Raw genomic sequence first — 23324 nt, forward strand, 5'->3', positions numbered from 1 at the left:
TTAGCACGTGAACCTTTACGCGGTGAGCCGATCTTGCGCCTCATAGCGCGCGCCATTAAAATATCGACATCTTGGTCAAAAATAAACTTATGAACATTTTCGTAACCTCAAATTGTTCCTGTTGAGTTTTTCTATCATTATTATTCATTAAAGTATAAACGTTTATAGCTCAAATTTGCTTGAAACCCTTATAAACAAATGAATGTACAATATTTTTAAGAAAATTGTAACTTCAAACGGGTATAACTTTAAAATAAATAAAGATCAAGTGATTTAACAAACTTTTTTTGGAAGCCTGTTAATTAAGCTTTAAAACGACACCTTCTAAGACTTATTTGCATGCGTAGAAGCCGAGTTACGATCGATAAAGCTTCGAAAAATACTTATTTTGCAATTTTCAATTTGCATTGTGCACTAATTTTACAATATCTTGAGTTCTAATTGTTAGATTTAAGTTTAGTAAACGGTTTCTGCTTCGTTTTTTATTAAGAAACAAATTTTATTTGAAACATTTTTTTTATCTCTTTTAGTTTATGAGCCAGAGCCTTATAAACAATTTATAAACAATTAAATTGTTTATAACAATTTTTTGACCACTCGGATCGAAATCCCCCTTCGAAATTCGTAATCAGCAGCCAAAAATCCATAATAAACCGTTGAGTTTGTCCATCAGAATTGAATATGACACGGTGACCCCTCTGGCGCCTAGACTATGCCCACTGTTTATCATCATATCTGGCTATGTGACCCACATACCGCCATTTCATTTTTTTAATGTCTTCCACGATATAACTGATTTTCGTTCTGCGTCTTATCTCTGTATTTAAGATCTTGTCCCTCAGTGATATTCCAAGTCCGATTTTTCCCATTGTCATTTGCGTTTTTTCTAGCTTTTAGCAGATGTTCTCGTAAAGGTCGCTTCATATTATCATGCACGGAGCGTTTAGTTTCCGAAAAATGTGATTTTTCTACGGCCGTGCTAAAACAGCCACTTTCCCGCACGCATTTCGTTTCCGAAAGTTGCACTTTTCTGCACGGCGTCCGGGAAAGTAAATATTCTCGCACGGCGTGCGGAAAAGTAGAATATCTTGTAATATGGCATTATAATATATTATAATACATGCAATAAACTAATATTTAGATATTATTTACTAATTTATTCCAAATTTATCTTATTGTGTTTAAGTTTTAATGAAATTAACGCGAATATTTCATTCATAGGAGATTCTGAGAAAGCTACAGAAATAAAAATTAAAGTGATAATTTTTGATAATATCCCGTCGTCAAGCAGTACGTCAGATGCCCTTCGATACTATGCAAAAATGAACATTCAGTGACATTAATGACAATTAATGTTTTACAACTTGTCACAGAGAACACTAAGAAACACGTTTAGCAAATATTCAGGTGAAAATATGAACACAATATTAGTTAAAATAATTTAAAAAGACAGTTTTATTCATGAAATAATCTCGAAAATTACCGTCTATCTCTAAAATTATTATCGACTTGTTCCCTCGTGCCACTTTGACATAATTAATTATTAATTAAAATAAATTTATTAAATTAAAACTGTCAAAGTGTCACTCGGGATACAAATCGATAATTTTAGAGCTCTCGTGCAATTACTACAGATAATAGGGAACTTGCATAAAATTTTAAATTCGAAAAAAATGTTATAAATCACAACAGAACATAATTTAAAACATGTATCAAAGATGAAAAAGTTGTTTTTGTGTTCCGTTTATCCCCTAAATTCAAATTAATGCAGCTATGTAGCCCAAAACGCGTCGTGATGTCATATGATTGTGTGTTTACATTCTGCACCAACAAAGTAAACAAAATTGTATATAATCTTAAATTAGACATTATAAACGTCAGTAGAAAATACGTTTGATCGCTTGAACTATTTTTGAATACATAGAAAACTTGTACTTTTACAAAATAGCACTAAACAACACTTATAGTGTTTTCTTTTATTTTCCATAGTAAACCTTCTTTCATTTCCTTCAAAAACTGTACAAACTCGAATCTCAACAAACTGGTATATATTATTACAATGACATACGATAAATGTCATTAGAATATAACTATTTTCCCTTATTCCGCGACGATGAGCTGGCCAAATACCCAAGTAGGTGGAGGCCAATAAACTAAAGAAGAAGAAGAATAATAAATCTAAATATAACCATAAATATAAATATAACCATAAAGTTAAAGTATGTGACGTCACGGGTCGTTTGAACTATTTTAAAACACAGAAGACTTTAAATTTGTACTTACAGAGTTAAGTTATTATGAGTTTTTGAAGCGCTAAATTTTGAAAATCTCATTTTTAAACAAAACTGAACATTATTATGTAATAAAAAAATGTGCAAGTTCTCTATTCGTTGAAATAGAATTATTTTGATATAATATTCAAAAGTCAAATTAGTAGACAATAATAATGGTTTTGAATCGTCGTCATGAAAACCAATATCATCGTCATGGTAACCAATTTTATTGAAAGTTTGGTTTTGACAATCTTGTTGAAGAACATATTAATTTGTATATTTTCACTCCTAAATAAAAATTGATATCTCTATTTTTGTTGTGGCTTTTTCCAAACGTACGGCCCTAGAAAAAATATTGTTCCTAACTCAAGCGGAAAGTGTCTTTCCTGCACTCGTGCGGGAAGTGATCACTTTCCGCACTAGTTAGAAAAATATCTATTTATTGAACGGAAAAGTAAGGTGTCTGATACGATACGTTCCAGACAGTGTGAATTGTTCATGTTTAAAACCAATGAATCATATTTCTCGGAAACTAAACATTACGTGCAGTAAACGCTACGTGCATGATAATATGCAGCTACCTTAACAGCTACAATCTCCAAGCCATAGATACAAACTAGTAATATGCATGATGTGATATATGCAAGATCCTTTATTTATTTAAGCATGTGATATAAAGCCTCAAACCACTAAATAAGATCCTATATATTTATTTCATAAAAAAATATGAATTACATTTACATTTACTTGTAGGTCTGGTAAACCAGCAGAAGTTGTTGCTCAAAGACATATCGTATGTATTTGAAGGAACCGATGAAGAACTTCAATCAAAAATAACGTCTTTTAAAGACGAGCAATCGTCTGAGGAGAATGCCATCAAAAAGTTGGAAATGAGCATTCAAAGTCTCTATGGGGACATAGATGTCGCAAACCACAATATAGAAAAGAAACAAGTTCAAATAGGTCAGATGAACGAGGAGCAAAACCAGTACAACAAAAGGAAAGAAGAGAGTAACAAGCTTATAGACAACTTACGGACGGAACTAAATCTAGTAGAAAATTTCGAAGACCAAGAATCGTTATTAAGAGAGCTTAGTAATGCTTTAAAAATGTTCCAAAGTGGATTCAATGAACTAAAAAAGGAAAAAGACGCCGAAGAAAACGAGCTACAGTCGCAAATAGATACTCTAAGAGAGAAAAACGCGAAAACCGAACAAATCATCGCTTCGAAAAATGGTTTCATCAAAGAAAATGAGGCCAAATCGAAGGAAATTCAATGCAAACTAGAAGAATTGGATACATCCGACTCACAGATGAGGAATATAACTGGAAAGATTGAGTCTCTTCAATCAGATATCTCTAAAATAAAAAATTCTTTCGACGAGAACAAAAAGATGCGAGAAATTCAGGATTTAAAAAATCAAATCGAGAGCAAGGAGCAGTACCTTGAAAAATTAGAGCAAGAAAATCGAATTTTGCAAAGGAACTACGCGACTGAGCAAAGTATAGAAACTCAACGTAATATGATACAGCAAAAACAAGATCAGATCAATAGGATCAAAACCAAACATTCTAGTCATTTCGTGAAACTTTTCAGTGATGCCTTGCCAGAGATAAACTTAAAACAATCTGTATTGAACATTCAAAATACGCAAGAGGTCGAATTAAAGAAAACCACTACTTCAATCAATAGTTTGGAGAAACAAATAGCAACTTTAGAAACTACGTTGAAGCATTCCAAAGATCAACTCAAAATACGTCAGCAAGGTAAGTGCTCAGATTGTCTGTAGAATAGTATGTTAAAGTTTAATTGGATAAGGCGGTCTTTAAAACACTTGAAATAAAGCAAGTGCTTTAAAGACCATTTATCCACGAATACTTTACGCTATTTTTTTGTACACTTTGCAATCATTTATTATTCCTTTAAAAATGAGCTAATAATGTAAAATGGTTGAGTTTGTGATGTACATCATCAGTATACTTTTCGTTGTTATGGAAATGAGAAAAACAAAAATTAATTTGCAATCTGTCACATAAGATTAACTGTTATTACCAACAGTGGCAATAGATCAAATCCAACGAGAACTAGGATGGAAATCTGCAGCTGTGGCGACTGGTTATATTGTAGAGAGTATTAGTAATAAGAAGAATATTTCAAACATTTTTGGGAGTGCCATTAATGGAAGTACAACCTCATTGACTTCCGAGAATGTCGGTGGTATTAATTTGAAGAGCTTTTCCTTTGATTTAAAAAACGGAAGTATAAATATTTCAAACAGTACCAACTGTACTTTTCATATTCATTTAAAAGATTTAGATTTTCAAATATTTGAATAAAGCTTTTGAAATATTTGCTGGTAATGTTTTATTCATATTTTATTATTTATTTGACGTTATAAGTTATGTACTCTTGTCAGGTCAGATCAATATTTAAGACTGTTGAGTGTTGCTGTTGCCATGGTAACATTCAAACACGCGCATTTTTGAAAGTTGAATTTAAACACGCTTGGGGGTACCTACTTTAAATAAGCAAAATAGGGTACCAATAATAATAAAGTGTTTTTTTTAATAACTGTTAATGATATTTTGACGCTGTTTACTTGATGCATGTTTACTTTATTACGTTGTCGGTCAATATGTCATGACATTTCAGTAGTGCTAACTTTCAAATGCTTACTGTCAAAATTCGATTTCTGTTCCAGTTCTTTGAGCATTATTTTTTTACGAAGGTTAGGTTACTAACTTTGCTCTCCAACCCTCCTTTTTTACCCGGGCTTGAGACCGGTAATGATGGTAACATCTGAGCTACTCGATCCACCCAGCATGGACTGACCCACAAAACGGTGGTACGAGAGCTGGAGCTCCGGATCGCAGCAAAGACTGTAACCGAAGAAACAGGATATAGTCCTATTAAAAGAAGAAGAAGACTGTCAAAATTTCATGTCATACTTACATAGTGACAGAATATGTGAATATAGTGAATAAGGAATTTTTCCCTTATTCCGCGACGATAAGCTGGCCAAATACCCAAGTAGGAGGAGGACTATAAACTAAAGAAGGAGAAGAAGTACATAGTGACTATTTTTGAAGTAACGCTATTTTTGTAATTTTTATAAACAGTGGATTTAAAGCGATTTCGTGTTATGATTTACCACTGTTATTTGATGAGAAAAAGTATCGTTCAAACCGAGAAATGGCTCAAAAAGTGTTAGCGGAACTCTGCTCCATCGATTACAACTATTAAACGATGATTTGTTGAATTCAATCATACAACACAAATGATTATGCGTGCTCTGGAAGGTTAAATGAAGCAGTTATTCCCGAAAACATCAAAAACACTGAAAATTAGTGAAAAATCGCAAAGTGAGGTTTGCAAGAGATAGCTGACCCTCTTAACTTCTCAAAAAGCAGCGTTTTCACTGTTATACATGCATTGGAGGATCCAAGGGGGCATCACGGATATCATGACCCCCCCATGAAAATAAATATCAATTCAATAATCCTAAAAAAAGAAAAACTGAAAGCCGCCAAAAAAAAATTAGGCCCATCCAAAAATTAATTGAAAACCCACTTATCCTAGGGGTGGTAAGACTAAGTGACCTTGCATCAGAACATAATTAAATCACCCTTAAGATCCATGAGCCCTCCCCCCCCCCAAAAAAAATTTCTGAATCCGCCACTGTATACATGAAAGCTACTCTTGAATGTGAATTTATTTCTAGGTGCGAATGTCAAGTAAATATTTCTGAACATTTTTTACGAGCTCAGTTTATTCGATGTATCAAAGATAACTTAATTAGAGAACGTCTTTTGGAATCCAATGAAATATCATTTGAAAAATTGAAAGAAAAAGCTTTAACCTTAGAATCTTCAATTTAGTACGAATCGTCAATTCGTCTCTTACGAAGGTGGAAGGGGCGGAAAAATTTATTCGTAGTATGTTGTCATTGTGTTTAAGGCTTTAGATAATGTTGTCTCCACTTCAGCAAACGTTTTTGTTTGTCCAACAATAGCTGTATCGTCTGCATAATATATGAAACTCTTAGTATCTACTGATATGTATGTTGGTCGTTTGTACAAATTTTGTACAGTGCAGGTACCGTTGGGTTGCCCTGAGCGGGATCATGCGGTGTTCTCCATCTACTATTCTTACGATTAAGAGATACGAAAAATCTTCTATTCTACAGGAGGACGCGGATAAGACAAGTGAGTTACCGCCCCAGATATTCTGGTGTTTTTCGTACCTGTCTTTGACGTGTTGGGCAAGATTTAGTATTTGTGTATTGGGAATTAAAACGTCAAAAAGAATATAAAATGTAATTTTTATTATAACAAATAAAATATTTAACTTAAGCATGCCATAAAAAACAGTACCTCTATAACTTGTGTAAATATATTTCTGCTAAAAATATTCTCTGAAGGTATTAAGGATATTAATAATTCAAATTTTCACTTTCTACAGCGGCCATTGAATAGTTTACACCCTTACATATCTAGTCACCCTTACATAGCTTATTCTCGTCACCAACGACATTTTCATTTCTAAAAATGATACGAACCGTTCACCGTGCTTCGGTGGGTACGTTAATCCGTCGGTCCTCCTGGGCTAGTGTGCATCAACACTAGCTACTTCAAACAGGTTTAAACAGTGGCGGCCCGTGAGGTAGTGCCATAGAGCCATGGCACTACCTTGCTAACTATGCAGAAACATATTTTTTATCTTAAAAACATCTTAATGCCTGTTAATTTTTTTTGTGATTATTTCTCTTTATTTTCATAAATTATATCAAATCTGGCAACTGTGTAGCGCAATGCAAATCTACCAACTCTGGCCACCCACAGCTGACCGGATAAGGGATGAAGATCACAAAAATCCCAGTGCCGAACGGCATAGTGGCTCGGTAGAAAAGAGAAAGATTGTATGAGCATCCTGTGTAAGTGACAGAGATAGAGCGGTATTGCACTTTTAATATACGTTTAAATTGGACTCTCCGTGCCTGGCTCGAAATCTCGAAAAGGAAGTTAGTGGATCTTAAGATACAATGTTTTAGATCTATTTCTAGTCTCTTTACGCGTTCGCTTGACGCTATTGTGTTTATTATCTACTACTGTATTGTATATTTGTGTTTATACTCTACTATATTTTTTAATTTGTAATTATTAGTGCGTTGTGGTCGTGGGTGTCGTAGGTATAAAAATAATATTTTGATTATTTTCTACGTTTAATTTATTTTTTGACAATGAATCAAATTAGTTTATTAAAAAACTCTTTTGGTGGTTTTTCGTTAGAAAAAAACTACAAATTAAAGAACTCGGTCGGCCTTTACCCGATTTAAAAATTGAAAAACAAAGTGGAAATGGACAAAAACTTCGCTGTCGTAAGTTTAATAAAACTATTTATGATAAAAATAGCTGGTTGTGTGGTTGCGAACAAACTAATAAACTGTTCTGTTTTGTATGCGTTTTGTTTGGAGGTGACGAGACTTGGTCAAACAAAGGCACCGATGATCGTGTACATATATGGGAGAAATTGAAATCTCATGAAAAATCTAAAGTGCACATGAATAACGTTTTTAGCTTTTCAATGCTTGGTAAGTTAAATATAAAAACCCAATTAAATTCAGCTTATCGTGATACTCTAATTAAACATAATGAACAGGTAGATAAGAATCGATATGTCTTGAATCAAATCATAAATTGTATAAGGTTTTGTGGAGCTTTTGAGTTAGCTCTAAGAGGTCAAGACGAAACGAAAAATTCAGACAACAGAGGCATATTTAAGGAGCTGGTCAATTTTAGCGCTGAATTAGACAACGACTTAAAGGTTCACATTCAAAGTTCCAAATCTTTTAAAGGTACCTCAAAAACAACACAAAATGAACTACTGGAGTGCATGATATATGTTTAACACGAGGAAATTAAGAAAGAAATTGAAAATTCTCCTTATGTTGCAGTGTGATTTCCGATGAAACCACAGACGTTGCTGGTGAATTTCAATTAGTTATAGTCTTCCGATATTTGTGTAAAGGACGACCAGTTGAGAGATTTTGGAGATTTTACGTGCCGGGCGGACATGATGCTAAGTCAATCGCTGAATGTAATTTAAATGTTTTAAATCCCTTGTTAAAACATACTCCAAACAAACTAATTGCTCAAAGTTATGATGGCGCATCTGTTATGAGTGGTGGCTTAAATGGTGTGCAACAAATTATTAAGGAGACATATCCTCTTGCAAATTACGTTCATTGCTATGCACACCAAATGAATTTAATTATGACAAGTGCATGTTCCATCAATAAGCAGGCTAGGATATTTTTTCTAATTTATCTGGTTTGTGCTCATTCTTTTCAACGTCTCCTCAAAAAACAAAAATTTTGGATGAGGTGGTTAATCGCAGGTTGTCAAAATCTTCCCAAACACGTTGGAATTTTCAATCACGAAGTGTTCATACTGTTCATGAAAATAGAAAAGACCTCATTGCAGTTATGGACATTATACAAAGTACTTCACGTGATTTGTCTTCCATTAGTCAAGCAAATGGTTACAAATTAGAGCTCCAGGATAAAGATTTTGTATTTTGGTTATTTATTTTTATTAAAATTATGCCTCACGTAGAAATTATTGTTCATCAATTGCAAAAAGTATGCACTGATTCTGTCAAAGTGAAAAAAGATTTGGAGAATTTTGAAGCAGCAATTCAAGATATAAGGGAGCAAATGGACGTCATTATTGATAATATTCAAGAAGAAATAAACACGTCACAGAGACAAACCGATAATGATGAACCAATAAAAAAAGGCGCTAATTGAAGAGGACAGGCCCAGCAGAAAACGGGAAGCCTTAGAGATATGCGATGCAGTTTTGTTGCAAATAAAAACAAGGTTTACCTTCTCCGGACATTTAGTTGCTTCTCATTTATTTATGTCAGAGAAGTTTTCTGCTTATATGGATAAGTTCCCCGAATCATTTCTTAATGAAACATGCACACAATTTTTATTTTTAAACAAAACTCGGCTTAAAACTGAATTACAAGTATTGTATCAGCGAGACGAATTAAGTACTACCTCTGGGGCTGTTCCGTTATCTGTTTTATTAAATGATGAAGGTTTAAAATGTACATTTGAAGAAACTGTTAAACTTTTAAGTATATTAATAACCATTCCCATGTCAACATCTGAAGCAGAACGTTGTTTTTCAATGCTAAAACGAATTAAGACATTCCTCAGAAATCCCATGAAGGAAGAACGACTAAGTGCTTTAGGTATGCTGTCTACAGAAAGACATTTTGTAAATGGCATTGCCAATTTTAATAATAAAGTCATTGAAAACTTTGCCTCCAAAAAAGAAAGAAGGATGGACTTCACATATCGTAAACTTTAAAAGTTATATTAAATAACTTTGTGCGTGTGTGTAAAAATAGAATAGTGTTATTTTTATAATTTTCTAAATAGGCTCTAGAGACCATATCGTAACAACAATCTTCAAGTACATCAGCAGTGGTAGGAAGAATGAAAGATTGACAGCATAGGATTAAAGGACGTGGTGGTCGGATGAGTGCGAGAGACGGAAGCTGATGCGTGATGACGAGCGACTGAGAATCGGGCAAAAGAAGGACATCGGGGAGAAGTCATGCCCTAACGGGCGATTCCACCCTGATGCCCTAGTATGAGAGGGGTGGGGTTTAGCTGGTCCCGGCCACATCGGAGTTACGGAGGGCAGGGAGGTCCGATTTAGGGCCAAACTTGTCGACGTGACACTGATGAGGTTTCAGCTCAGGAACCCAGCACTGTTGGAAATGTTTACCTCCGACGTCTGTTTGCAGATTCCCCACCTAGTGATGAAAAAAAAAATACATCAGCAGTAAATACTGGTGATAAGTTGAATTTTTTTTATTGTTAATTACTTAATTTACGGAACTGTTTTGATAAATTTTGGTCAATTTTTTGGCATCCCAAAAATAGTAAATATATAGATACATATATAAGATAAAAATGTCTGCGCCTATTTTTTTATCTCTATTTTATATCCTTTATGACAATATCGTAAAACCGTCACTAAAAATTTAGGCAGCTGCCCGGATTCTGGCACTACCTTCCTAAAGTTATACGAGCCGCCACTGGGTTTAAAGATGCAGTTGTGCCGGAACCTGTCCGAAAGGATGTCCCCGGCAAAAATACTATACGATATTATTAATACTACATATATCTAGTAACTGATTCTATGAATGAATTTTTGCCTCATTTAAATGCACTTTTTACTTCAACGTGACGTTAATTACCAGTAGCGAAGCAAGAATAAGTTGATTAAAATTTTAAAAATCACAAAAAAAGGTAAATAAATAAATAAAAAATAAATCAAAATAAATGTAAACATGAAGGTGTAAACAATTTAGTGACCGCAGCTGTATATCATTGGTTCTAATATTTATTAATACCTTTAGATTTATCAACGAAGCAACAAAAAGTGGCAGAATTGTGTAAAGGACGAGACTTCTATACCGTCTTGGTTGAAACTTATGAAAAGAAGGAGAAGCTTCAAAAAGACAAAGGACATTACAGGGCCGAAGAAATAATGTACAAAGCCTTTATCGATAAATTCGAAGAAAAGAACTGTTGCCCAGTTTGCAAGACGGACTTCAAAGACAATCGAACCGCCATTCCAGAAATAATTCGCGAACTCAAAAGAAAGATCGATCAGATTCCATCTGCATTGGTGAAAGTCGAAAGCGAGTTGAAGAAAGAAGAAGCTTTTTATAATAAGCTCCAACAGTTGAAAACGATCAATGATGCCATACAAAATTTGACCGAAGAGATTCCAGAGTTCGAGAAGAAAATTGGTACACTCGACGAGGAATTTATAGAACAGTCCATGAGCTTAACAGGTAAGACTATTTGTTCTTTTTACTTCTATTTATAGTTTTCTCTTTATTCCTTTTACTACATTTTTCTTCTTCTTCGTTCAACAGCCCTTGGCTCACCACTCCTTGATGTTTTCACTTGAATTTGTCTTTTGTTACCTGGTGCCATTATCTTCCCGCCTTTTCTTTCTAGTCCATGTAGAGAGATCGCTCCCGTCTAAAAAAAATTTCTGATTCGGTTTATTTGCGGATTCCTATTCAAAAATGTTCCCTTTAAACAAATCCGAAGGGTACGGGCGGAATTTTTGGGCAGAAATTGTTTAAACAATTTTTTTAACAAATAAAAAGATCACCTTTTTGCTCTGGAACATATTTTTTTAGGTTTTTTGGGTCATTCTAAACAAGAAAGGTATCTTGTGATTTTTCTCAAAAATTGATATTTTTCGAGTTATAAGCGATTTAACATCTAAAAAAATGCAAAAATACTCATTTTCCAGGCTTAAAAACTCATATTTAAAATAGTAATTTTGAGGTTACCAAGTACTTAAATTGTAAAAAAAGACTAAGTTTTCGCTCTAATGGCATATAAAACAACATAATGCTATTCTACATCCCACCAGAATGAAAGCAATGGGAACCTTCTCTGGTTACACCTCCGAGGCTTCTACAATTTGCAAGCCATACGGATGCTGAGACTAAGGAAGATGAGGGAATTCTACAATTTACAATTCACGTCCCATCTGCTCAGCGCGGTAAAGTTCCCACGAGAATGGTTCCCTTTGTACTCTAATCAGAGTAAATGTAAATCAAAAATGAATAACCATTTTCAATTTCGTTGCAAAACGAAAATACAGCCGAACCGTATTCTAGTCCAATCAGAGAGTGCATCAAGCACCTCTACCGGTTTCGAAACTTATTAGTCTCTCATCAGGAGGCACATATGCTGCTCTCCGTGATCCAACCAAAACAAACCCCAGCGTGCAGTCCCGGATTGCAACGAACGAAATGGCATAGATGCCCTAGCGGCAACTGCTAACAAAAAGACTAAGTTTTCACTCTAATGGCATATAAAACAACATAATGCTATTCTACATCCCACCAGAATGAAAACAATGGGAACAAACCCCAGCGTTTGGTTGGATCAGGAAGAGCAGCATATGTGCCTCCTGATGAGAGACTAATAAGTTTCGAAACCGGTAGAGGTGCTTGATGCACTCTCTGATTGGACTAGAATATGGTTCGGTTGTATTTTCGTTTTGCAACGAAATTGAAAATGGTTATTCATTTTTGATTTACATTTACTCTGATTAGAGTACAAAGGGAACCATTCTCGTTGGAACTTTACCACGCTGAGCAGATGGGACGTGAATTGTAAATTGTAGAATTCCCTCATCTTCCTTAGTCTCAGCATCCGTATGGCTTGCAAATTGTAGAAGCCTCGGAGGTGTAACCAGAGAAGGTTCCCATTGTTTTCATTCTGGTGGGATGTAGAATAGCATTATGTTGTTTTATATGCCATTAGAGTGAAAACTTAGTCTTTTTGTTAGCAGTTGCCGCTAGGGCATCTATGCCATTTCGTTCGTTGCAATCCGGGACTGCACGCTGGGGTTTGTTTTGGTTGGATCAGGGAGAGCAGCATATGTGCCTCCTGATGAGAGACTAATAAGTTTCGAAACCGGTAGAGGTGCTTTATGCACTCTCTGATTTGACTAGAATATGGTTCGGCTGTATTTTAGTTTTGCAACGAAATTGAAAATGGTTATTCATTTTTGATTTACATTTACTCTGATTAGAGTACAAAGGGAACCATTCTCGTTGGAACTTTACCGCGCTGAGCAGATGGGACGTGAATTGTAAATTGTAGAATTCCCTCATCTTCCTTAGTCTCAGCATCCGTATGGCTTGCAAATTGTAGAAGCCTCGGAGGTGTAACCAGAGAAGGTTCCCATTGTTTTCATTCTGGTGGGATGTAGAATAGCATTATGTTGTTTTATATGCCATTAGAGTGAAAACTTAGTCTTTTTGTTAGCAGTTGCCGCTAGGGCATCTATGCCATTTCGTTCGTTGCAATCCGGGACTGCACGCTGGGGTTTGTTTTGGTTGGATCAGGGAGAGCAGCATATGTGCCTCCTGATGAGAGACTAATAAGTTTCGAAACCGGTAGAGGTGCTTGATGCACTCTCTGATTGGACTAGAATATGGTTCGGCTGTATTTTCGTTTTGCAACGAAATTGAAAATGGTTATTCATTTTTGACTTAAATTGTAGTTTAAACATTCGTTTTCAATATTCTGAAGAGTGATCGGGTCTAACTTCAATTTATACCGTTGTTATTTAATTGTTAAATATGCGTATCCATCCGATTTTTTTCCAGTGCGGCGCGCCCTATTTCAACAATCTCCGATTTTTCTCCGAAAAATATTTTTTTTTAGATTCTTTGGGACATTCTAAATAAAATAGGTTGCTGAACTTTTGTGGTCACGCCGAATCTAGCACTCTTTCTCTCTGCATTATTTGACATAAATTCCTTAAAACTTGGCAGTGCGGCATCTTTCTTCTCTTTCTTGTTGGAGGACTCGGGCTTCTTCTGTTTCATTTGGGCCAGCATATGGTGCAAGACGATTTATGTGAATAACTTTTGGCTTACCATTTGGCAACTTCTTAATTCTGTATATTACGTCATTTATTTTCTTCTTAACTTCATACGGACCTTCCCATTGTCTATACAGTTTAGGACACAAGCCTCGACGACGTTCCTTGTGGATTATAAAACCAGACAAGATCACCTACTTTGAAGCTTTCATTCTTGCATCGAGAATCATATTGATCTTTCATTCTGTCACTGGCTATCTGGATGTGTTGTCGGGCAAGTTCATGAATGTTGTTCATTCGTAACTTCAGGCGGTCGACGTATTCTTCGCCTGCAACATGTTCCTCGGAAGGTCTGCAGCCAAACTCTAGATCGCAGGGCAAACGAACTTCACGACCCAACATCAGGCAGGTTGGTGTCTGACATGTAGTTTCATTCACGGCCGAGCGGTAGGTCATCAGGAATAAATGAATGTGCTGGTCCCAATCTCGCTGATGTTCAGATACAACTTTGAACAAGTAGTGTTTACCCATCGTCCGGTTCATCCTCTCGACCATTCCATCTGATTGAGGATGCAGGGGTGCCGTTCTGTTCTTATTGACACCAATCAATTTACAAAAGTTTTGGAAAAGGGCTGACTCAAAGTTTCGCCCTTGTCGGAGTGGATCTCCCAGGGGACACCAAATCGGCTGAAGAATTCTTTAACAAGTACCTCCGCAACGGTAGCAGCTTCTTGATTTGGTAATGCATAGGCCTCGGTCCATTTCGTAAAATAATCCATGGCTACCAGGATGCATGTATTTCCAGCATCGGTTTCTGGAACTGCAATTTCGATTGCTACTCTTTCCATAGGACTGCCAACGTTGTACTGTCTCATGGGTGCTCTCTTTTACCAACTGGACCATTACTGGATGCACACAGTTCGCATTTCTGGCACCATTTTCGTACATCATCTTTACAGTTCACCCAATAGAACCGTTATACACGCAATACTTCTGACACTTTACTTTTAGGTACAATCAACTGAAGCTTGGATTCTGTACCATCATCTCTCTGAAAGGTTCTGTACAGAAGATCATCTTTTAGTACTAGACAATTCCATTGGCTCCAGTAGGCCTTGACTTCTGGACTACATGCACTAATATTCTGCCCACTAGGTCTCTCACCTTGACGCATCCAATCCAATACTCTCTTTATACATGGATCATCTTCTTGGGCGTCTTGTAACTGTTGGGTGATTACAACTTTCACCGCATAGCCGTATTGAGGAAGCATCTGTATTTGAACGAACTCTTCCAGCCCTCTTCACGCGTCTCTTCGGCATCGTGTCACGAATCACTCTCCGTACCATTTCCTCCAAACGTTCATCTTTTCTCTTATCGCCTTTTTCAACGGTTAGTACTTGATTGTTTCGTGAAGCTTGGCTAGCTGCTTCATGTTCTAATGCAATAGCAAGTGCTTCATCTAAAACTGTCGGTCTTGCTAGTCGTAATACTTTATTTAGTTCATTCTCTTTCAACCCATTGACGAAGGTATCTATCTATCTCACCTCCAGATAAGCCAACCGCACCAAACGAGCCACATCTGCTTCAAATTCTTGCAGATTCTCACTTGTTCGTTGACTTCTACTTCGCAGTTGTGCTTTGTATACTTGTAGATGGACATCTCCATAGCGTTTTTCTAGACAAGTGAACAAGGTCTGGTAACATTTTTCTTGACCTTTAGGAATTGACTTTAATATATCTGCAACATCATCTCGTAAATCAGCAGTCAAGGAAACAGCCTTTTCTTGTTCGGTCCAATGATTGGCGGTCGTAATAGCTTCAAATTGTCTAAGGTATATGGACCAAGAAGACTTTCTATCAAATGGTGGTCATTTAAATCTCATATGATGCGACGTTTCGTCTCTCGGTGATTCTTCTTTCACTACAGGCTCTAACGCTACTGCATTAACTAGTGGTTGCATCTTCGTATTAGTTATTAAGCTCTCTAATTTGATCTTTTCTTCTACGGTCTCTAATTATTTGATATTCTCTTTTAACATTTCTTTATTGTCATCTACACTTTTCTGTATCTTATCGGTTGTTCTAAAAACTTCTTCGAATTTCTCGTTGTTCTGCTTACAAACCTCTTTAATTACTTGATCTCGTCTCGTCAAATTTTTTTAGCAACGTTTTCGAATTTCTCGTCGCTTTTTCTAGAAGTTTCATTAATCTTTTGAGAAGTTCGTCAAATCTTTTAGCAACATTTTCGAATTTATCATCGTTTTTTCTAGAAGTTTTATCGATCTTTTGAGAAACAATTTCGAATTTCTGGTCGAATTTCTCATTATTTATCTTAGGCGTTTCATCGATCTTTTGAGAAACACTTTCGAATTTCCGGTCGAATTTCTCATTATTTATCTTAGACGTTTCATCGATCTTTTGAGAAACACTTTCGAATTTCGATAAGATTGCTTGTTCTGCTGACTGGAAGTAGAACGTCTTTGGGTCATCTCCGTTCTTCCTGAGGACACCCTCGAGTCGTGTTTGCAGGGTTTTCTTGGCCCCATTGCTGTCTTCATCCCGTTCCTCTAACTGTTCCAGCAACTGTTTTACGGAAAGATCTTCTAGCAACATCTTTGGTCAATAAAACTACATATTTTTCCTGTTGTAGATTTTTTTAGATAAACTTACCACAAGTATACCTTCTCATTTAAAAGCTGTATAATTATTTAAACAATCTTTGTTTAAACAAATTGTTATAATAAATAAATTAATTTCTATAACAAAACAAAAGCAACTTTGACATTTAAGAATGCGTTAATTAAGTGGCTCTACTCGAGTTACTTGGAAACAAAAAAAAATGAAGAAAATTGCTCTATGGGAAGCTGCAAAAATGCATTTTTTAACGTATACCGATTTTGAACTTTGAACAACTTCTATTTTTTCCAACCTGTTTTTTTATTGAAATTTTGTATTTTTGATATTTTTCACTCGTAATACCGATAATTTTTATTATTATAATATATGTTATGAGTCTTTTAACGATATGAAAATTTGTGTGGAGAAAGAGAACGGAAATAAAAAGGTGATGGTTCGAAAATTACCATCCTATTGTTTATATCTTTGCCGTATATGCCGGTCAACTTGGACCGGCTGTATCTCAGGAACCGTTCATCGCAATTAAACGTTTTTTCTTTTAGAAGAAGCGTCCTGCCGCGTTCTTTCCAATACCGTTTTCATAATTTAATTTAATTTCATGTTTCCCGAGATATTATATTTGTTGATAAGCTAAAAAAATGTTTATAATTTTAAAATATTCCTGAGGCCGCATAAATAGTCTAATTTCAATTTTTAAATTACATTAGATAGGTATAGTGCCTTTTTATACAAGCACCATAGTTATTCTTATGCATCATTATTATTGTGGTTGATATGACTACCGTAAATGTTTAATTAACAATTTAATTGTAGCTAACCTGTTCATTTAATTTCCATCGGCTTCTGGAAATGTAATCTATACCAAAAGAGCTTTTATATCATTAAGTTATTTAATTATTTATACATAATTACTTACCTAAAATTTTAGTTGAAAATTAAAGATTTGGTTGGAAAAACCCGCAATTTTCGGGGAAAAATTTTCGTGGAAATAAATCGGGAAAAACATGTCTCTATCCAGAATTTAATTACGGTGAATTTGTATTTAGATGTTTTTGGTGTAAAGTTAAAATCTTTGGAGTTATAGTGCAAAAATTTAAAAAACACGATTTTCAGGCGCCCTTTTGTTAATAAAAAAGTAGCACACTATCTGCGAACTGAACTATCTCGAAGATTCGATTCTAGCCTAACAATAAAATTGCTGGTAAATAGCTTTTCCTTGTATTTTGCTAATTAGCCCAGAGTACTAATAAAACAAAAAAACATTTTTAGATCTTAAACAACAACAAGAACAACCACAACGTATAATTGAAATCTGCAAAACTATTATAACGGACGCTACGTTATTCGATCAGTACAATACCGACATCCGCAGTGCCAATGCTACTATACAAGTCTTGGAAGAAAGTATCGAGCGGGTGCCATCGAATCGATCCAGGATGGAAACCGAAAGCGAGATCAACGCGGTAAAAGGCCAACTTAGTACTGCCAAAAACGGGTAAGAAATTTTCTTCTTCTTTTTTAAGTTCATTGTCCTCCCAAAATATTGGCGACCAGTCACATGATTTTTACTTTGTCCACAGCTGACCTAAATAGTATCGTGGTGCTTACTCCATACCACTGGCGGAGGTTACTAAGCCAGGATGTTTTTCTGCGTCAGGGGCCGCGCTTTCCCTCTATCTTTCCTTGGATAATTATTACATATAGCATTTCGTATTTCGGATTTTCCATTACGTGGGCAAAGTACTCTTCTTTTTATGATATTCAGTACTTCTCTTTCTTTGTTTAGCCGCTGCATTACCGCTTGATTTGGTACTCTGTTCATCTAGGATATCCTGAATATTCTGCGATAAGCCCACATTTCAAAAGCCTCAATCCTTTTGCACAATGTTTATGTGAGTGTCAAGGATTTCATTCCGTAGAACCCATTCCATAGAACAAAATTCTGAACGCATAGCAGCGCAATAAACATATTCTTACCGTAATATATAGCTCTCTGTTGGTTAGTACCTTTTGCATTTTCATAAATGATGTTCTCGCTTGCTCTATTCTGCATTTATGGAGCAGTCTAAATACTTGTATGCTTGTATTCTCTGCAACATGTCTCCATTTATTCTAATATCTGACAAGTTATTATGTAGCAATATTTTTGTTTTTGCTGATGACCATCCATTGGGTTTTCTTTATGTTTATTTTCAGTCAGACCTATTTGTTGGTTATGGTCCGTCACTGAATGTAGATGTGTCTACAAATCATTATTGTCCGTTGCTAACAGAACTGTGTCATCAGCGTATCTCAGATTGTTGATGACTATTCCATTGACAATTATACCATCAATTATATCTTCTACTGCTTCTCTGAAGATCTCTTCTGCAAACAAATTAAACAGAAGCGGGGAGAGCACACAACCTTGTCTAATTCCTTTCAGAATAGGAATTTCTTATGAAATTTTATCAGTACTCAAATATGTTGATAACTTGTAACACATTTTTTTTTTTTAGATATGAAACCAACAAGAATATGTTAGAATCGCATAAGGAGAGAATCCAAGAACTGAACAAGAAAATTCAAAACGAAGTCCAAAGACAACTTGACATTCAAAAGCTAGTCCAGGAGAAACCTCTTCTAGAAACACAATATACAGATATTAATAAAAAATTGGTCGTATTAAAAATAGAAGTCGAAGAGTTGAAAGTAAATATATCTTCTCAGAAGCAAGAGCTAAAAGAAGCTATAGAGGCTAAAACAAAGGCAACCATAACGAATAATCAAATAAAAGAAGCAGCTAGGAACAAGCTCAATTTACATCAGAATGGTTTAAGCGACATACATAAACTACTCAAGAGTATTCGCGAATACGAAATAAATCAGAATAAAGATAAATTGAAGAAGGCTCTAGAAGAATTAGCGGAGCTGAAAGTTTATTTGGAAACCCACAAAAAGATTATGACTATAAGTTTAGAATCCGTCTCTAAAAAGAAAGAATCGCTCGCAAAAAGACCTAGTGAGTTTAGAGCACTAACAGACAACGTGACACTGAGGGAATTACAAAATAAACAAACCAAAGTCGAGGCAGAAATTGGAGAACTAAGACAAAAAATTGAAGAGGCCAATTATCAACAAGTTTATGAAGAGAGACAAAGAAAGGCCGATGAAATCAATAAAAAGCAAAGGGAGATAGATAGCCTTCTCGGCCAGCAGGAAGAAGTACAGGCTCAAATTGACGAGTTGACGGATGAATTAAACAAAGATGACAACAGGAATGCGCACAATCTTTACAAAATAGCTTATTATGATCTAACGCTTAACAAGCTAGTCAAGGAAGATTTAACTAAGTACGTCAAAAGGTTAGAGAAATCGTTACTGAAATTCCACGAAGAGAGAATGGTTCAAATTAATACTTCCATTAGAAAATTGTGGAGAACCATATATCGGTAAGTTCTAGCAATATATAAATATGTATGTACATACAGTGAGGGGCAAAATTATGGAATAAATTTATTTTTTGAGAATGGGAAATTTTGGGAAGAAATCTCGTAACAGGTCGATTTTAATTCTAAATTATGATTGTTTGGCATATATACCGTGCTAGTGATGTCATCCATCTGAGCGTGATGACGTAATCGTTAATTTTTTTAAATGAGAATAGGGGTCGTGTGATAGTTCTTTTAAAAGGTTATTCAATTTTCTTTTGAGTAAGTAATATAGACATTACCGTAATTATTTATACAGCGTGACAAAAAAATTATTTTTGCATTAAATTAATTCACACAGGGATGGAGTGGGGGGGTCGTGTTTGGTGTTATTCGATAGGCTTTTGAAAAATAATAAACACTCGTTTTTAGGTTTTTAATTTTAAGTGTATTTCTCGAGATATTAGATAGTTTCTATAATTTACCTAGGTTATCAGGATAGTTTTTCCAATTATAGCGCCATCTATCCACAATTCGAAAAAATGTCTCGAATAAAAATTCCTTTTTTTTTGCACAAGCAATTCAAATCTGCGATAAAAAAACGTGGGTTTCTATTTCAGATTTTAAAGTTACCCCCCACCCCAAATCCAGGGTATGGAGGGGGTGTAGTGTATAGTGTCATTCGATAGATTCTTGAAAAATATTAAAAAGAGTATTTTTCAGTTTTTTGATCCGATGTATATTTCGCGAGATATTCGACCGTCCCGCTACTTTTGGAAGACCCTATATAAATACTAATACAGGGTGAGTCATGAGGAACTGTACGTACTCCTACCTCGTATAGAGGCCCCTATGGGAGATAAAAAATGACCATTAAAAAGTGTCTGCTCCCATTGTTTAATAATATACAGGGCCAGTTTCGCATTTTGACAGAAATTTATATTCGTCATAATTTTTGAACGGTCAGATCGATGTGTCTCTTATTTTGGTCAATCGTTACACTATTATTTACCACCTAATCAACTGATTTATTCAAACTAGAAAAAATCAGGTCAGGCTTTAAAAAATTAGTTCGTTTGGGTCTTAAAAAAAATTTTACCCTGTATACGCTTTTTGAAAACTCTAATATTAATTTTACAAATTAGACAAATAGACAATTAAAATGACATATTTATTTTTTTCCCCACACGATTACTTAATTTTTTATAAAAAAATCAAATTTGACTATGAATTAAAAATTTGGTAAAGTGAACCATAGATTTAAAAAAATTAACTTTTATTACAAAAATTAATTTTTTTAAACAAATATTTGATTTATGTTACCACCCAATCAACTGATTTATTCAAACTAGAAAAAAATCAGCTCCGGCTTTAAAAAATTAGTTCGTTTGGGTCTTAGAAAAAATTTCAACCTGTATACGCTTTTTGAAAATTCTAATATGAATTTTACAAATTAGACAAATAGGAAATTAAAAAGGCATATTTATTTTTCCCCCACACGATTACTTAATTTTTTATTAAAAAATCAAATTTGTCAAAATCGCAATTTTACCATAAAAATAAAAAAAATTAAACAACGTTTTTCTTAAAATTAAAAGTTTCACCATTTTTTTTCTACAACACGTCTAGATCTAAAAAGTCCCCATAACACTTTGGACTCTATAGTTTAACATAGACGTGATCAAATAGATAAATTTTAATTTTTTTCACTTAATTTTTGCGATCTAACTTTGCAATTCACGAAGCTGCACCTTTTATTTTTTTAAATTCATAACTTTTACGAGAAGAAGACTGAAAGTCTACAACAATTGTCATAGTCTTCACAATGGTAAGAGATATGTGCTGTAAAAATTTCAGAAAAAAAAATTTTAAATGGAACGTTGTAGTGAGTTAAACCGTGATTTCATCTTTTTTTTTTCATTTTTAGGTTAAAATTCCGATTTTGACAAATTTGATTTTTTAATAAAAAATTAAGTAATCGTGTGGGGAAAAAATAAATATGCCATTTTAATTGCCTATTTCTCTAATTTGTAAAATTCATATTAGAGTTTTCAAAAAGCGTATACAGGGTGAAATTTTTTCTACGACCCAAACGAACTAATTTTTTAAAGCCAGACCTAATTTTTTTCTAGTTTGAATAAATCAGTTGATTGGGTGGTAACATAAATCAAATATTTGTTAAAAAAAATAATTTTTGTAATAAAAGTTAATTTTTTTAAATCTATGGTTTACTTTGCCAAACTTTTAATTCATAGTCATAGTCATAGTCAATTTGATTTTTTTATAAAAAATTAAGTAATCGTGTGGGGAAGAAATAAATATGCCATTTTAATTGCCTATTTGTCTAATTTGTAAAATTCATATTAGAGTTTTCAAAAAGCGTATACAGCGTATAATTTTGTTACATTTTGTTGAATTAACAAGTTAAATAAAATAACTTTTTCTTAATGTATTTTTATTACCGTTATAAACTACCAAGATCAAAAATTTTAACATAACCCAAGTAGCAATTTTTCGACGCATTGGTTGTCAGTACAAACAAATGCACTGTCTACAACGTTGCCCGAGAGCATTTTCAGTTGTTTAGGCCAACGTCCCCTACCCCGACTGACATTACGATGTTACAATGTCGGTAAAGTCAGGAGCACCACTTCATAAGACCAAATTCAGACTAAGACTATATTTTATTGCTAATTTATTAAGCAAAGGAAAAATTTATTGCTGTAGCCGTTTCCGAGAAACAGTGGGTGCTGCTAGCTTTACGGTAAAGCTAGCAGCACCCACTCTATATCTCGGCAATGAAAAGGAGTACAGAGATCATTTTAACGGCATATTTTATTGCTATTTAATTGCTCTTGATTGGTATATTAACCAATCCTAAAAAGCTACCCCATCATCCCCTAGCGTAAAACTCACCCCCAAAAAGATGATGAAAATCGAAAATTCAACCCAGAGGAATTAATTGCTAATTTATTACGGAAAGAAAAAATTTATTGCTGTAACCGTTTCCGAGAAACAGTGGGTGCTGCTAGCTTTACGGTAAAGCTAGCAGCACCCACTCTATATCTCGGCCATGAAAAGGAGTACAGGGATCATTTTAACTACATATTTTATTGCTATTTAATTGCTCTTGATTGGTATATTAACCAATCCTGAAAAGCTACCCCATCATCCCCTAGCGTAAAACTCACCCCTAAAAAGATTATGAAAATCGAAAATTCAACCCCAAGGAATTAATTGCAATTTATTGCTAATTTATACGGAAATAAAAAATTTATTGCTGTAGCCGTTTCCGAGAAACAGTGGGTGCTGCCAGCTTTACGGTAAAGCTAGCAGCACCCACTCTATATCTCGGCCATGAAAAGGAGTACAGTAAACACAACATGGGAAGAATGACAGAAAATAGAATAGTGCGAATAGCAAGAGACAAATCGCCAAATGGAACAAGATCATTGGGACGATCGAGGAAAAGATGGTCAGACAACGTTAATTGAGGCTAAAAACCGAAGTAAAACAGACATTGAGCCTATTTATAAAGTAAAAAGAAGAAGAA

The 23324-nt window shown here is 34.7% G+C and overlaps 1 protein-coding gene across 3 annotated transcripts in view; it reads left to right on the plus strand.

Annotated features, from left to right (window-relative positions):
- LOC126886014 (DNA repair protein RAD50-like) overlaps positions 1-23324 on the plus strand; it is a 117527-nt gene that overhangs the window by 74006 nt on the left and 20197 nt on the right. For all 3 annotated transcript variants that reach the window (XM_050652850.1, XM_050652848.1, XM_050652849.1), the window contains exons 5-8: positions 3027-4040; positions 10714-11154; positions 17631-17856; positions 18860-19792. In XM_050652850.1, the coding sequence (XP_050508807.1) occupies positions 3027-4040; positions 10714-11154; positions 17631-17856; positions 18860-19792 (2614 nt within the window). The remainder of the gene's footprint in view (positions 1-3026; positions 4041-10713; positions 11155-17630; positions 17857-18859; positions 19793-23324) is intronic.

This window comes from Diabrotica virgifera, chromosome 6 (assembly GCF_917563875.1).
Source record: "Diabrotica virgifera virgifera chromosome 6, PGI_DIABVI_V3a".
In the NCBI taxonomy this organism is placed as follows: domain Eukaryota; kingdom Metazoa; phylum Arthropoda; class Insecta; order Coleoptera; family Chrysomelidae; genus Diabrotica; species Diabrotica virgifera.